At 44.4% G+C, this 15,849-nt stretch overlaps 1 protein-coding gene across 3 annotated transcripts in view; it reads right to left on the bottom strand.

Annotated features, from left to right (window-relative positions):
* The window catches only part of CFAP54 (cilia and flagella associated protein 54), a 545,361-nt gene that overhangs the window by 7,766 nt on the left and 521,746 nt on the right, over positions 1-15,849 (bottom strand). For all 3 annotated transcript variants that reach the window (XM_073620268.1, XM_073620266.1, XM_073620265.1), the window contains exons 66-67: positions 12,865-12,971; positions 10,265-10,424 (exon numbers count right to left, since the gene is read on the bottom strand). In XM_073620268.1, coding sequence (XP_073476369.1) covers positions 10,265-10,424; positions 12,865-12,971 — 267 coding nt within the window. The remainder of the gene's footprint in view (positions 1-10,264; positions 10,425-12,864; positions 12,972-15,849) is intronic.

Consider the following 15,849-nt stretch of genomic DNA (forward strand, 5'->3'; position numbering starts at 1 on the left):
AAAAAAAATCATAATAAGCGTATATTGATTGGTTTGCGCAAAAGTTATAGCGTCTACAAAATAGGGGATAGTTTTATGGCATTTTTATTATTAATTTTTTTTTTTTACTAGTAATGGCAGCGATCTGCGATTTTTATTGGTACCGCGACATTATGGCGGACACGTCGGACAATTCTGACATATTTTTGGGACCAGTGGCATTTTTACAGTGATCAGTACTATAAAAATGCATTGATTACTGTAAAAATGTCACTGGCAGTGAAGGGGTTAACCACTAGGGGGCGATTAAGGGGTTAATGTGTTCCCTATTGTGTGTTCTAACTGAAGGGGGGATGGGACTGTGCAGAGGAGATCACAGATCGCTGTTCATACTCTGTCTGTTCTCCCCTCAGAGAACCGGAAACTGTGTGCTTACACACACAGTTCCCGGTTCTCGGTGTGCCCCAAGCGATCGCGAGAGCCCGGCGGTGATCGCGACCGCCGGGAACTCGCATCAGCTCCATGGGCGAGCAGGGGGCAATGTAATATGACGGCGATTCGCGCAGCCAAGCCATGTTGCCGCAGTACAACTGCGGAGGCTGGTCGGCAAGCAGTTAAATTCACCTAAGTGGGTCAGAGACAGCAGAAAAACATGTCAAAGAGAATCTTGCCAAGAGAAAGCCAAAGGTGGAACAGAGGAAACACCTCTTTCCTATGGAGTCACGGAGAACAGAAAACAGTGATTAGTGCAACATCAAAACATAAATCATGGAATGGTTGTCTTACACCCGATTTATGAATTTTCGGTAAATAATGAAAAATTGGTGTAATTGGGTCACACACGGTCAGACACTTCACAGTTTTGGGGGAACGTAATCCCATGGACCTGCCCTCCTCTATTAGATGATCCAACAGTTTTTTAAAGGGACAGTGGGATAAGACAGCAAGGGCCAATAGGTGGCTACATCACTTAACTGTCTTAGGGCTTCATCCCTATATAGCACTATGTAACGAGCCCCTTGCTCGCTCGGTTCCACTCTCCCGACACTTCTCTGTAGCTATAGAATCAGATTGCAGACGCAACATCTGATTGTTCGGTCATCCAATGTTCCGGGATTAGAACTACAGCTATGTGCCGTTCTAACCCAGTTGTGATAGCTCAGAACAAACACCAGGCAGGCTGTATGTAAGTTCAAACAGGAATCTCACTTTATTGCAAAATACAGGCTTTTATACCCTAAAAGTGGAGGTGCAGACCTCCTGCTCATATTACTCTATACAATACAGCTGTAACCTAATTAACCTAATTAACATGAGCTAATTAACTAATCCCTTTAGACAGCCTAGATGACTCAGACATGACTTTTAGGCCAGACTGGCCATCTTGTAGTTCAGAAAATCCAATCAACATTATCACAATCAACATAGACTCTTCACACAATAGCAGAGTTAATTAACACAAACATCAATGGGAATCTAATGACTCTTAGATCCCATACTATAGACTTATTTACAATACACATTTTATCAGACAACAGACAGACAGGTGCTGGAATTTACATCAGCATCTCCTAACAGTATCTGTCCCAGCATTATTAATCAGCCACTATTCCAATATGGCAAATCCAGGCTCCCCAGAGTCTGTGTGTCCTGGGGGACCAGGACCCGAATCCACAGTAATACCACCTCAAGGGTCCCCAGGCATACAGCTCACAAAGAGCACCGTTCCCCCAAATGCAAGGGCCCCCTATCGATCGGCAAGAGGCTAGCATACAGTCCCCTCCAAAAGTCTCTCTCCCGGCTAGGTCTGTCACATTTCTCCCCTTTTGGCAGGAGACTAACACAGGAGGAGACCCCAGACGGGTTGACTCCGAAGTTAGTCAGTAGTTCCAGTCCTCTAATGCCTGTACCCACACAGTACCCCAAACAAATTGTTCCAAACAAAGCATTACTCACCCAGCCAACCTCTGCCTCTCTCAGAGAACATATCTGCCGTTGGGGAGAGGCCTGGACTGGCCCTTCTCCCTGGAGTCCTTTCTGCTGCTGGAGAGAAGACAGGGTGTCTGGGCTCACTCCGTCATGCTGTTGGGGATCTGGGCCGACTGCCCAGCATCCCTGGGGTATACAGGTGGAGACTGAAGTCCCATCCACCTTCACAGGACATCCATGCTCTGTTAGTTGAGGGCAAAGTCCAGCAGTACTCAGCCCTGTTGCCAGCCCTTCTGCTGGAAACCCCACACCATCTGCTCCGGCTAACTGTTGGGGAGGGACGACGAACACCTCCTCTCCCTTCTCCCCCTGTATCCTGATCTGCTGCTGGGAAGTGACCACCTCCTTCTCACCCTGAGCCTCCGGAACCGCCGCAGGTGTAGGGCAGAGATCTTGGACCCTCTGTCCGGTTGCCAGCGCTTCAGCTGGGGAAGTTCCTTGTAACTTCACAGATACTTCTGTTGGTGCTGGGCACAGCATAGTGAAGTTTGGCCCTAATAACAGCTCCTCTTCTGCTGGAGGCTCACCAGGTTGTTCTTCCTCAGCAGAAAAGTCTATCAAATCCCCTGTCTCTGCAACTGGTGTCTGGGGATAAAGGTTCACCATCTCCTGTCCCTGGAACCCAGAAGATGCTATCAGTGCTGGTCAGAGCACAGTAAAGTTTGGCCCTAATAACAGCTCTTCTTCTGCTGGAGGCTCACCAGGTTGTTCTTCCTCAGCAGAAAAGTCTATCAAATCCCCTGTCTCTGCAACTGGTGTCTGGGGATAAAGGTTCACCATCTCCTCTCCGTGGAACCCAGAAGATGCTATCAGTGCTGGGCAGAGGTTAGCAGAGCTCTGCCCTGTTGTCAGCACTTCAGGTTTGGGGACGGCAATCTTCAGATTTTCCACTGCCGATTCTCTGGCATTCTGCTGGACAGGCACATTCCTCCATCCAAGATCATCCAATGCAGAAACAGGTTCATCAAGGTCAGTCAGCACTTGCTGCATCCGCCATAAGACCTCCCCCTCCATAGCTGCGGGTGCAGGTTGGCAAAGCACACCGTTACTCTGCCACATTGTCAACTCTTCAGCCAGGATTTCAGAGTTGTCAACTGGAATTTCATGATAGTCCCAGGCAAAGGGAGCACCACCCTGCTGCTGAGCAGAGTCTAACAGCTGTTTGTATGTGATCTCCAACTCCCATTCCTGAACGGCCAGAAACTCCAAATCTTCCAGTGCCCAGTGCACTTCTGGGACATTCAGTCTCCGCTCTCTGTGCTCCATTATTTCCTCCAAACGCCACTCCCGATCACTTCCAAAGTCAGGGTCCCCGGACAGCCTCCAGTATAACAATCCCAGGCCATCATAGTCAAAGCCTTCCGTGGGGCTGTCATCCGCTGTCCATGGGCACACTTGGGCTACATACCACTGGAGGGCTCTGTAGCTCTCGTCCAACTGCATTTCTGCCCGGATCAGCCTGCTTAACTCGGCTGTCCACTCCTGTTTCGGCTGTTCCCCCAAAAACAGCATTCGCACTTCATACTGCGACCAGTACCTCACATGGATGGAGGGGAGAACTTTTCCCTGGTGTCGCTGCTCACGGGCTAGCGCTTCCTTCCAGAGTTCACAGCGGATAGAATCAAACCATCCTAGCAGGACCTGCTCTGATACTGGTCCTCTGTGCTGTATCTCCTCTCACAACCTCCTTCTGAATTCCTCATCCATGGTGGCTGGTATTTCTCCTCTCCTGCTATCCTGCTACCTTGGATCCAGGTGATGGTTTGGATGTGTTCACGGCAAGTAAGCACGATCCCACCATTCCCTCCACGGCTCTCAAGTAAGTCTTTCAGCGTGGCTCTCCTGCAGGCTGGTTTGAAGTGTCCCAGTAACTGGAGAGCAAATCCCACGGCTGCCAACCAATGTAACGAGCCCCTTGCTCGCTTGGTTCCACTCTTCCAACACTCCTCTGCAGCTATAGAATCATGTGCCGTTCTAACCCAGTTGTGATAGCTCAGAACAAACACCAGGCAGGCTGTATGTAAGTTCAAACAGGAATCTCACTTTATTGCAAAATACAGGCTTTTATACCCTAAAAGTGGAGGTGCAGACCTCCTGCTCATATTACTCTAACAATACAGCTGTAACCTAATTAACCTAATTAACATGAGCTAATTAACGAATCCCTTTAGACAGCCTAGATGACTCAGACATGACTTTTAGGCCAGACAGGCCGTCTTGTAGTTCAGAAAATCCAATCAACATTATCACAATCAACATAGACTCTTCACACAATAGCAGAGTTAATTAACACAAACATCAATGGGAATCTAATGACTCTTAGATCCCATACTATAGACTTATTTACAATACACATTTTATCAGACAACAGACAGACAGGTGCTGGAATTTACATCAGCATCTCCTAACAGTATCTGTCCCAGCATTATTAATCAGCCACTATTCCAATATGGCAAATCCAGGCTCCCCAGAGTCTGTGTGTCCTGGGGGACCAGGACCCAAATCCACAGTAATACCACCTCAAGGGTCCCCAGGCATACAGCTCACAAAGAGCACCGTTCCCCCAAATGCAAGGGCCCCCGATCGATCGGCAAGAGGCTAGCATACAGTCCCCTCCAAAAGTCTCTCCCCTGGCTAGGTCTGTCACACACTATATAGCACTGCATTGAGTACAGCCACCGCTCTGCCCTTGTCAGCTGCACTTATCACTCCATTTTTGTATTTCATCCAACTCCTTTTTATGAATGTTAGATATAAAGGAATCACTATTAGCTTTAGGTTTTAACCGCTGCAACTACTTCTCTACCACCTCCTGAAAGCATTCTACACTCCAGGCACTCCATGCCTATACTGGATAAAAATACTTATCCCCACTAACCAATGCCATTCTGGAGACACCACAAACTTCCTTAAAATGTGTCTTTGCATAAAGTTTATTGAACCCATATGTTTTTAATCACACTCTTAGTCAATGTGCACTATGTAAGCAGTGTTAGTCATGAATAAGCCCAGTTTAGATGAAATGCGTTAACATTTGTGGCTGCCATTTGTTACCTGCCATTAGGCCGGGTTTACACTGGTGCGACACGACAGCCGTCCTACTTTGGATCTGACTTTGCCCTGCCACTTGCAACCGACATACGTCCGACTTTCAATGAACAGGGATCCGACTTGGATCCCCACCAATACCAGGCACCGTGCTTGGTATGAATCTTAAGGGGGAACTCCATGCCAAATTTTAAATAAAAAACCAGCATGGGTTCCCCCTCCAGGGGCATACCAGGCCCTTAGGTCTGGTATGGATTTTAAGGGGAACCCCCTACGCCGAAAAAAACGGCGTGGGGATCCCACCAAAATCCCTACCAGACCCTTATCTGCAGCCCTGCCAGTCAGGAAATGGGTGGGGACGAACGAACGCCCCCCTTCCTGAACCGTACCAGTCTGCATGCCCTGCGGCCCCCCTACCCCACAGCACTTTGTCCCCATGTTGATGAGGACAAGGGCCTCTTCCCGACAACCCTAGACATTGGTTGTCAGGGTCTGCGGGCGGGGGGGCTTATTGGAATCCGGGAGCACCCTTTAATAAGGAGGCCCCCAGATCCCAGCCCCCCACCCTATGTGAATGAGTATGGGGTAAATCGTACCCATACCCATTCACTTGGGGAAAAAAGTGTCAATAAAAAAAAACCACTAGACAGGTATTTAAAGTAATTTATTAGGCAGCTCCGGGGGCCTTCTTCCGACTTCGGGGGTCTCTTCCGCGCTCTCCGGCCTCTTCTCCGCGCTCTCCGGTTCTTCTCCCGGTCTCTGGTTCTTCTCCGCGCTCTCTGGCCTCTTCTCCACGCTCTCCGGTATCTTCTGCCGGGCTCCTCTGCTATCTTCTGCATGCTCTTTTGCTAGCGGTGGCCTGGTCTTCTCCGTCATCTTCTTCCCTCTTCTCTTCTTCCGATGTTGACACAACACTCTCTCCCACTATAATACCGTGTGCGCAATGACTTGGGGCGTGGTCACCGGGTGATGTCATCAGGTGACTCTGCCCCTCATTACAACACCGTCCCATCATGCCCTGGGATTCCGATAAGCCCCCGCCCGCAGACCTGACAACCAACGGCCAGGGTTGTCGGGAAGAGGCCCTTGTCCTCATCAACATGGGGACAAGGTGCTTTGGGGCAGGGGGGCGCCCCCCCTGCCCCAAAGCACCCACCCCCTATGTTGAGAGCATGCGGCCTGGTACGGTTCAGGTGGGAGGGAGCGCTAGCTCGTCCCCACCCCTTTTTTTGACCGGCCGGGCTGTATGCTCGGATAAGGGTCTGGTATGGATTTTCGGGGGACCTCCACGTCATTTTTGCGGAATAGGGGGTTCCCCTTAAAATCCATATCAGACCGAAGGGCCTGGTATGCTCTTGGAGGGGGAACCCATGGCGGTTTTTTATTTAAAATTTGGCGCGGATTTCCCCCTCAAGATCATCAAGCACAAGTCGCATGCCAAAGTCTGATCATGCAGAACGGCGATCCGACTTTGATCCAACTTCAATGATAATCAATGAAGTAGGATCAAAGTTGGACCAAAGTAGTACAGGGAGCATTTTCAAAGTCCGACCGACTTGTGTCGGACCAGTTAAGACGGTTCCCATAGGGAAACATTGATTTTCATACGTCATGTGACATGACACCTACTTTCATGTAGTTGGGAGAGTTATACCCTCTGCCTGGTCTTTAATGCTGTTATTGTAAAAAGGAATCTCCCCAATGTGTACAAAGACAGCAACAAAACATACTAATACAGGTTCTCATAATTGGTTGTCCTGATTATTAAAATATAATAAAACCTGACAGACATGTTAACCCTTCCTGACTTCATCCAGAACTAAAGAGAACATTTTGGCTTGAGCCAGACTTTTAAGTCAAATCACAGAAATGAATTTTGATTGGCTGCAAATGAAAGGGGTACTACATTTTTAGGTGTGCTGTTCTAAATAAGTATGGTCAATGCAAACCTGTGGGATTCTCAATACATATACATCACTCTGAACATTTTGAGAATTACACAGAAATAAATGAAGCAAACAACAAAGTGGTTCAAGTAAAACTAAAATGATAAAGCCATATTGGGTGTAATGTTTGTCAGATGCTGATCTATAATGCAGATTACAAAGCTGCTCCATTGTCTCCTCCATTGGTTTGAAGCACAGAAGGCCAATTTGTTTTCAGAATTCTCAGCAGATTCAAAAGGAGAATGTACTGAACAGTACTCATGGTCTGCATATTATAAAAGGCTAAGGGATATTACTGTGGGGTTAATCAATCTGCAAGAAAATCCTACTTAGGGTAACATTTGGATAAAGCAGCCCAGTGTTGCACTGATACAACAGATGACTTCATAACACAACACATTACACAGAGTTTCTCAGGCTCAATAAGCAGTAAACAAATATAATACAAAAATATCAAAGTAGAGTAGAAATGTGAAAATGATATCTATTTTTATATCACTTAAATTGGAAGATTGATAAACAGAATCTAATCCTGGCAAGTGCCAACATTTTGATATGGGAGTTATGACTAACATGCAGCTGTTATACACGCTTATGACTTGTTTACATCTCTCCAGTATATATTATCCGGCTTTAGAACAGCAAAATACATGCATGCACAAGGCTGCACTTACATAAGGATTTTTTTGGTGGGCTTGGGGCTAGGGAGGGAAGATAAGAGGGTGCACTTTAATAAAACTACAGAACATGATAGTGGCAGCATGCTGTCATATATACATTATATATATATATATATATATATATATATATATATATATATATATATATATATATATATATATATATATACACAGTGTATATAATATATATATATATATATATATATATATATATATATATATATATATATATATATATATACACACACACACACACACACACACATACAGGGTCGCTGTTAGAAATCATGGGGCCCAGTATAGCCTACCTGACAGAGCCCCTCTACCAAGGCCTGAGGCCAACTACCCCTTCCCCTAGACTGCAGGCAGTGTGCATTTGGGTGTGGCAAAATTGTGTTAATGGTGGGAGGGATTTAAAATGTGTGTATTGTGGAGATGCAACCCCGTGTCACGTTGTATACTGGCAGGTTACGCCTGATTTTGTTAGGCTTGCTAATTGCACACCTGTGGGCTGGCTTCATAATCCTCCCAGTAAGAGAGCTCAGGGCTTAGACTTGGAGACAGCTCCGCCCGGCAGAGAGGAAGTCTGGCCTAGGAGGTTGAGAGGGTCCCAGTAGGAGACGGCTCCAGGAGAAAGAGACAGGAGGTCTCGGGGTCTAAGGCTGCAGGTGGCAGCTTGTGTGTGCACGTCTGTAGAAGGGAAAGATGTGCCCCGCCATCGAACACCAAGAAGCTGACAGTGAGTAAGCCAGGAGGCTGAAGTGTGTGTTTATAAAGTGATGGTGGAACCCCCTGCGAGGGAAGATTAATGTTTGTGTGAACTTTTTCATTTCCTTTAAATAAAAGTAATTGAATCTAATCACCCCGCATGTTTACAATATGTAAAGTACAGAATGCAAGGGTTAGGAGGGGTGTAACGCACAGGCAAAGGCAGTGGATGGGGTGTAATAATTGGTGCTGCTATCTAATTGAAAATCCTCAACCAGAAAAAAAAGTGAAAAAAGACAAAGCTGTGCCTAGGTGTATGTTAAATGAATCTATCCAAAAATAAACCAAACTCAATACTACAATCTCTCTCCAATAATTTTGAATGTGTTAGTGATAATAATATCTAATGAAATGTGTAAAAAAAAAAAAAAAAAAAAAAAAAATATTGGTAATATCTAAAAACTGATAAATAAAATTATTTGTGATGTGTGACCACACCAACACGTTATGAAGGGTGGGTAACTAAACCCACTTAAACATTGACTAAATCTGTAAATATATCTATATCAAACCAATAAACAAAACATCCAAATCCATAAAGTATCCCAAAATATGATATAAAAAAAATAGAAAAATATATTAAGTGTCAAAAATGGGGATGGGGTGTACTCATGCTGCAGCAATGAAGCTTTGCCGCACCGTAAAAATTATCCCTGAGCAGCTGAATGTGACTAATTACACTGAATGGGGACGCCACGCAGCTGCGTACAATGGTGCAGGTTTTTAGGAGTTAAACCACGTAGTGATTAAGCAATATAACGCTTCATCACTACCTGTCAAATGCCTTCTGAAAAGCAATTTACCATAGATCATTCTTCACAGGGTGACAAGTGTACAATAATCCAAAACTACTGGGCACTTCAGGCTCTTTCAGAGGGGTAGATGGAGAACTGGGCTGCTGAGCTGCAGTTAACCAACCCCCGGCTACCTTCCCAAACTGTCAAAATACAGCTGGACAGGGCTGTACATATGGCACCACCTTGATGCTTTGCTTCACCGTCATGGCAATTTTATCTCAGAGTGCACAGTTTGACAAACAGCACTGCGACTGTGTGCTGTTGTGCAGCATTGCAGGGTTACATCAGGCAGTAAAGAGGCACTATAATGCCTCCCCACTGCCTGTCAAATGCCCTCTGAAAAGCAATTTAACATGGATCGCTCTTTAAAGGGCACTGTAAAGAGTCTGCATACATTTTTTTTTTAAAAACTTCCCCGGGGCCACATTTGTTCAAGATGGAGTGGAGGGGGGGCCGCATTTCTCAACAATTAAAGTTTCGGCCCAATATAGAGGAGGCCAGGACTTCTATTTAATTTTGGGAACTGCAGTGAAGGAGATTACTCTGCCTGCACCTGAAAGTCATTAAATGATCACCTTCGTACTTGCAAGCCCCACTTGTTCATAGGGGGAACGGGAGAAGAAAGGGGTCTATTGAATGACTTTAGGGTGCACATGGAGTAATCACTGCAATGTGGTCCCTGACAATTACATGAACATTCAGCCTCTTCTATGTTAATCCGTAGGGATATATTACTTCGCAGCACCCGAAAGTAATTAAATAGTTCCCCCCTGCCAATAACATGTTCTATAGTTTTATTTAAAGCAGGGGTCTCAAACTGGCGGCCCTCCAGCTGTTGCACAACTACACGTCCCATCATGCCTCGGCCTGTGGGAGTCATGCTTGTAACTGTCAGCCTTGCTCATGGGACTTGTAATTTTGCAACAGCTGGAGGGCCGCCAGTTTGAGATCCCTGATTTAAAGCAATGGAGCCTCTAAAAAAAAAAAAAAAAAAAGCAAAAACAAAAAAACCATCAGACATGAGCTCTAAAAGTTGTGTGTGTTCTTTGTCCAATACCTGTAATTCTTGTGTGACCCTGACTGGTTTATTGTCAAGTCTCTCTTTAGCCACATTGGTAGACCTTTTCTGCTGTTCCCCAGAGACATCTCTTACAGGATTGAGAGAGAGTTCCGCCTTCTGCCTTAGAATACTTAACTTCTCTTGCAGTGAAAGGACACTAAAAAATAGAAACACACATAATCAGAAAATTTGCATTATATCCTGCAAAGCTCTAACAAAACCTAAATTGGTCAATGTTTGTTGATATAAAGAATTATGCCTCTTCCATTTCATAGCAAAGGATTGGAAACAAAGAAAAAAGGCTGTTATCTTTAGAGGTTGCTACGGGTTCTTTAAACTGTAACAAACTGACTTTCCCACATGACAGTGCCTGTGTAGTTTTGGCACAATCATTGGCAGATCCAGCATCATAGGCCCAGTGGAGCCTCTTCTCTAAATTTTTTTTTTTTTTAACAGCCTTTTTTCAGTATTCATTACACTGATTGGCAGTGTATGGGGTTCCTTCTCCCACTGACCACTAATATAAGAGGGTCCGATTTCAATGATCACTAATCAAAGGGAATAAGTCTTTTACTGACCTCCAATATAAGAGGGCCCTTAGCCACTGACAGAAATGTGGTACAAAGGTTGAGAAAAGCTGACCTATATAGCAAACATACATTTACTGTATATAAGAGTCCCTTTTTAAAGCTAATAAACAGCAGGATTACTACTTAAAGTTGGAGTAAACTCTCATCTCTGACTTTTACCTATTAGGTAAGCCTATAATAAGGCTTATCTATAGGTACTGTAAATATCTCCTAAACCTGCACCGTTTAGGAGATATTTACTGAACATGCAGCTGGTCACCTCACCATCAGGGCCGTCCTGTACCGTAAGCGGCGAATCCCACATGCATGCGTGGGAGTGATGTCATCGCGGCTCATGCCACTCACACAGCCGGAGTCCGCAAACCTGGTAGGAAGACCGGGTAAAATAGAAGCTTTCTCAGTGGTGACAGCACGGAGCTGGAGGGCTTTGTTTTCAAATATAGGCTTTACCTGTACCTTACAGGTTGCAAAAAAAAAAAACACGCACACACAGCGGTTTACTACAGCTTTAAAGCAAAACTGCACCTTAAGAGGGGAGGTTCCACTGATTCCCCCCTCCTCTTCTACTTCTGCCACTTTTTCTTTTTTTTTGCATTTAAGGAGGGGGTACCTATATCTGGCACATACCCACTCCCACTTCCGCTGGCATCACCTAGGCAAACCCAGCAGAAGTTCTCCTCCCCACTCTCCCTGCCCACAACCTCCTGGGGCAGGTCCCAGGAGGCTGTGTGTCTATTTACTGAGTGCAGCATGGCTTACGTATGCGCAGCGAGGAGCCTGCTGTGAAGCCACAGGGTGTCACAGTCGACCTCCCACGGTAAACATGGTGGTGCTGGGAACCAAAGACCGGCAAAGGACTGGCCTGGGGGAGGACAGTGCTGGATCCCTGGAGCGGTAAGTGTCTTTTAATTAATTTGTAGCTGCTGACTTTTAACCCCTTCACAACCACATAACACATATGTGGTGTCCAGGAAGTGGGCTTTAAACCTGGGTGCTGTATATGTTTTCTAGTGTTTGTGCTGGAAACACGCTCACTAAAAAATGTATTACATAAAAGTTTAGTAAAAAAAAGTGTAAAAAATGAAAGTTACACCCAATCACTTAAAATCCCAACCCAAATTTTTTTGAGCCCCACCCCAACATACACACATATATAAACGTAAATTCACAGTGGGGGGCACCTATGGACGAACACACGGATTGTGCTTCATGCATAAAATATATACAGTATGTTAGATATCGCCTCACCGGAGTGAAAGCAATAATTCTAGGGCCATTATACATGGTTAACTGTAATCTGACGGCCTGTAGGGAGCTTTTAAAGCGTCACCTATGGAAAATATAGGGTACCGAATTTTGTTACTATTTAAAAGGCACATGCAATTTTAAGGCTTGACATGTTGGGTATCTATTTAATCAATGCTACCTCATCTTTTATATTTTACCAAAAAATTGGGTAATACTTTTTGGTAAACAATTGCATGTATATCTTGCGACATACAACTACAACTATTTTATTCTTCAGGGTGTCGGCTTTCAGAAAATATTGAGTGTTTTGGGAGTTTTAAATCATCTTCAGGCTTAAAATAATTTTTTAAACATATAAACAAAAATAAAAAAATGGCTCTGGGACTAAAGTGATTGAAAACACATCAAATATCTGGAGTAATTTAGCTACACCCACTCTTCACCACTGTATTCTTTCCAGGTACTGAGGTTATGGTAATGTCTTTGAGGCTCTTGCTTGTGGCTCAGTAAACAAAGCATAAATTGTGGGTACTGAAGAACTATCACGTGTCATGTATACAGCAAGTATGTTTAGCTTTTATTTAACCATACGTCTTTCACATGCCTTCCTCTGTTAACGCAATTAGGTTGCATACACCATTCGGCATGATGCGCATTGCATCACATCATTGTATTCCTTAGCATGCCCAAGGCTAACCCAGGTCTTTCATAATTCTAGTTACTCCTTTTAACCTGCCCACATTTTGATTTGCCACTTACCGTGTCAAAGGCATCCCAATGTAGCCACACTGAAGCTCTTTTGGATCACACTTTCTAAGGTCTCTAACATTTATATTCTGCTTGTTGTAGGCATACATTAGCAACACCTAAAATATAAAATTGTAGAATTGGTATATACAGTATATATCACACTGTATACACACTATTTTGTAACTCTACATTAAATAAATGTTTGTGAGCATCATGTCATTCTTTATTTTTCATTTATATCAGCATTAATAAATATATGTGAAAATATACACATTCGTACAAAGTGTATCTGTTTAAGTTATAGTTCTTACTACCAAAACTTAAATAAAGCAATATAAGGAACAATGATAACAAAGTACTGTAACCCATGATAACCAATCGACTATTAGTTTTCAGTCAGAAATTTGTTTTTTCTTTTACTGTACTTTGTATTTTCCATTGTCCTATAAAATGAGTTTAAATGTTTTCAACCTACAGTATATTTTATTAACCACATTAATTTCCAAAAAATAATGGAGAGAACAACAATATTTATGACAGCACTGGCAGTTTATAATAACTAATTAAACTGAGACAATACTACTATATAATTTTTTTAAACCAATGGCATGTACTTAGAGGGAATTTTTTTATTTATTTTTTTTCAACTGAAGTGATGCTTGTAATACTCCACGTATCTTTGAAAAATAATGTATATTAGCATTAGAGAGTAACAAGAAATGGATGCATGCTGACATATTTTTGTAGTAGAAGTATAGAATTATTTATATAATTGGAATAGAGGTATCACAGCAACTATCCTTTCACCACAAAGGTGCGACAGCTGGAAATTAAAGTGATTGTAAACCTTTGTTTTGTTTTTTTCTAAATAACAAACATATCATACTTACCTTCACTGTGCAGTTCGTTTTGCACAGTGTGGCCCTGAACATCGTCTTCTGGGGTCCCCCGGCGGCGTTTGCGGCTCCTCCTCACATCGGTAAACCCCTGGGAGAAGCGCTCTCCCTGGATGTTACCTTGTGGGCGCGCTCCTGAGTCCAGCATTTGCGTGCATAGAAACAATGCGGGACTCGGCCCTGCCCCCCAGCGCCCGCATCAATGGATTTGATTGATAGCAGCCATTGGCTCCCGCTGCTGTCAATCTATCCAATCAAGAGCCGAGAACCCCGGGCAGAGAAGTCTCCGCCAAGGAAACAAACAGGCTCAGGTGAGTAAAACAGGGGGGCTGGTTGCTGTCAGAAGTTTTTTCACCTTAATGCATAGAACCATTGTTCAATGTCTTCTCCTTCTCCTCCATGTATGGGCAATATTTGCTTGCCACTGCCCTGGGGCTTTGATGATGCTCTTTTCTCCTTTTAAAGAGAAAGTAAACTCTCCCACTCTGATGCTGCTTTTCATTTAGTCCATTATAAAAAAAGTAATTATCAAACTATAGCCACTGTAATCCAGCCCAAATCGCATATTACTTACTGTTTAAAGAAACTTTAAAAAAACTAGTTTCCGGGGGTTAGGCAGCGCCATCTTAAGTATTGTTTTCAGAGTCCACAGAGTGTATTTCCGCCCTTACATTGAGCACTTCCTGTACTGTTAACCAAGCCTCCTTCTCAATCCAACGTTTCTATGGAAACCCTGTTTCACTGCTCATAGCTGACTTGTTTTATTTCATAGTATTTACTTGTGCCTATTATCTAGTGTTTGCCTGTGTCAGTCTTATCAGCTTCAGCTAATAAGGCTGCAGTAATCCTATCCGATGCCCAAGTTTACACTGCATGTGATGTCACATGGTCACATTGGGTGTAGTAGGAAGCTCTGAGTGATTATGCAGTCTCGTGGGATTTCAGAGTTGTGCTGTAGGAAGATCTGATAATAGACAGATAAGTACACAGAGTGTGCCGTAAATCAGGGGAGATCTGGGCATGCTCAGTGAAGTCATTCTAAAGAACAAAAAGGATTACAACAATACTAAGCAAGTAAGGAGATATCTACAAGCAGGTGTTCATTAGGGTTTTTTATGCTGATTTACATGGGACAAAGTTGTCGGGGAGAGTTTACAACCACTTTAACTCTGTTGGCAGTTGTATATGTATCATAGAGATCAGGTATACTGTGAGTGTAAAAACTAAATTTACTTTAGATGTCATATGTGATATGATTATTGTTACATTTAATGAATATATAATTATTTTAGAAGCAATGCTGGATCATCAAAAGAATACTAGATCATCTTTTATACAGCTCAGTGCTGTGTGGGGCTGTGACAGTGCTATGGGGGGCTGTGATGGTAGGCAGTGCTGTGGGGGCTGTGACAGTGCTGTGGGGGTCTGTGAAGGTAGGCAGTGCTCTGGGGGGGCTGTGAAGGTAGGCAGTGGTGTGTGGGGGGGGGGCTGTAACATTAGGCAGTGCTGTGGGGGGCTGTGACAGTGCTGTGGGGGGCTGTGAAGGTAGGCAGTGCTGTGGGGGGCTGTGAAGGTAGGCAGTGCTGTGGGGGGCTGTGATAGTGCTGTAGGGGGGCTGTGAAGAGGCAGGGTTGTGATTTGAGAGGGGGCAGTGCTGTACGGGAGTGAAGACGGCAGAGCATATTACTGGGGAATTGGGGATTTCTGATGAAAGGATGATGTAATAGGGGAAGGTGATGTGAAGGGGATGCAGGTGCTGTGAAGAGGGCAGATCACACTACTGTGGGGGATTTGTGATGAGAGGGGGCAGTGCTATGGGGAGGAGTAATGTGAAGGAGGCAGTGCTGTGTGTGAGGGGGTTGATATGAAGAGGGGCAATGCTGGGGGGGGGTGATGTGAAGGGGGAAGTGCTGTGGGGAGAGAGGTGATGTGGAGGGGGCAGTGCTTTTGGGGGATTTATGATGTGAGGGGGGTTGGTGATGTGAAGAAGTATTCACACAAACATGTGATTCAGACCTCTACTGGCAGAAAATCTGTCTGATTGGACCTCTGTAACATTGAATTCAATACCCCTGCTCAAGGAAGCACACAAACATAA

The sequence above is a fragment of the Aquarana catesbeiana genome, linkage group LG03, assembly GCF_042186555.1.
Source record: "Aquarana catesbeiana isolate 2022-GZ linkage group LG03, ASM4218655v1, whole genome shotgun sequence".
NCBI lineage: Eukaryota > Metazoa > Chordata > Amphibia > Anura > Ranidae > Aquarana > Aquarana catesbeiana.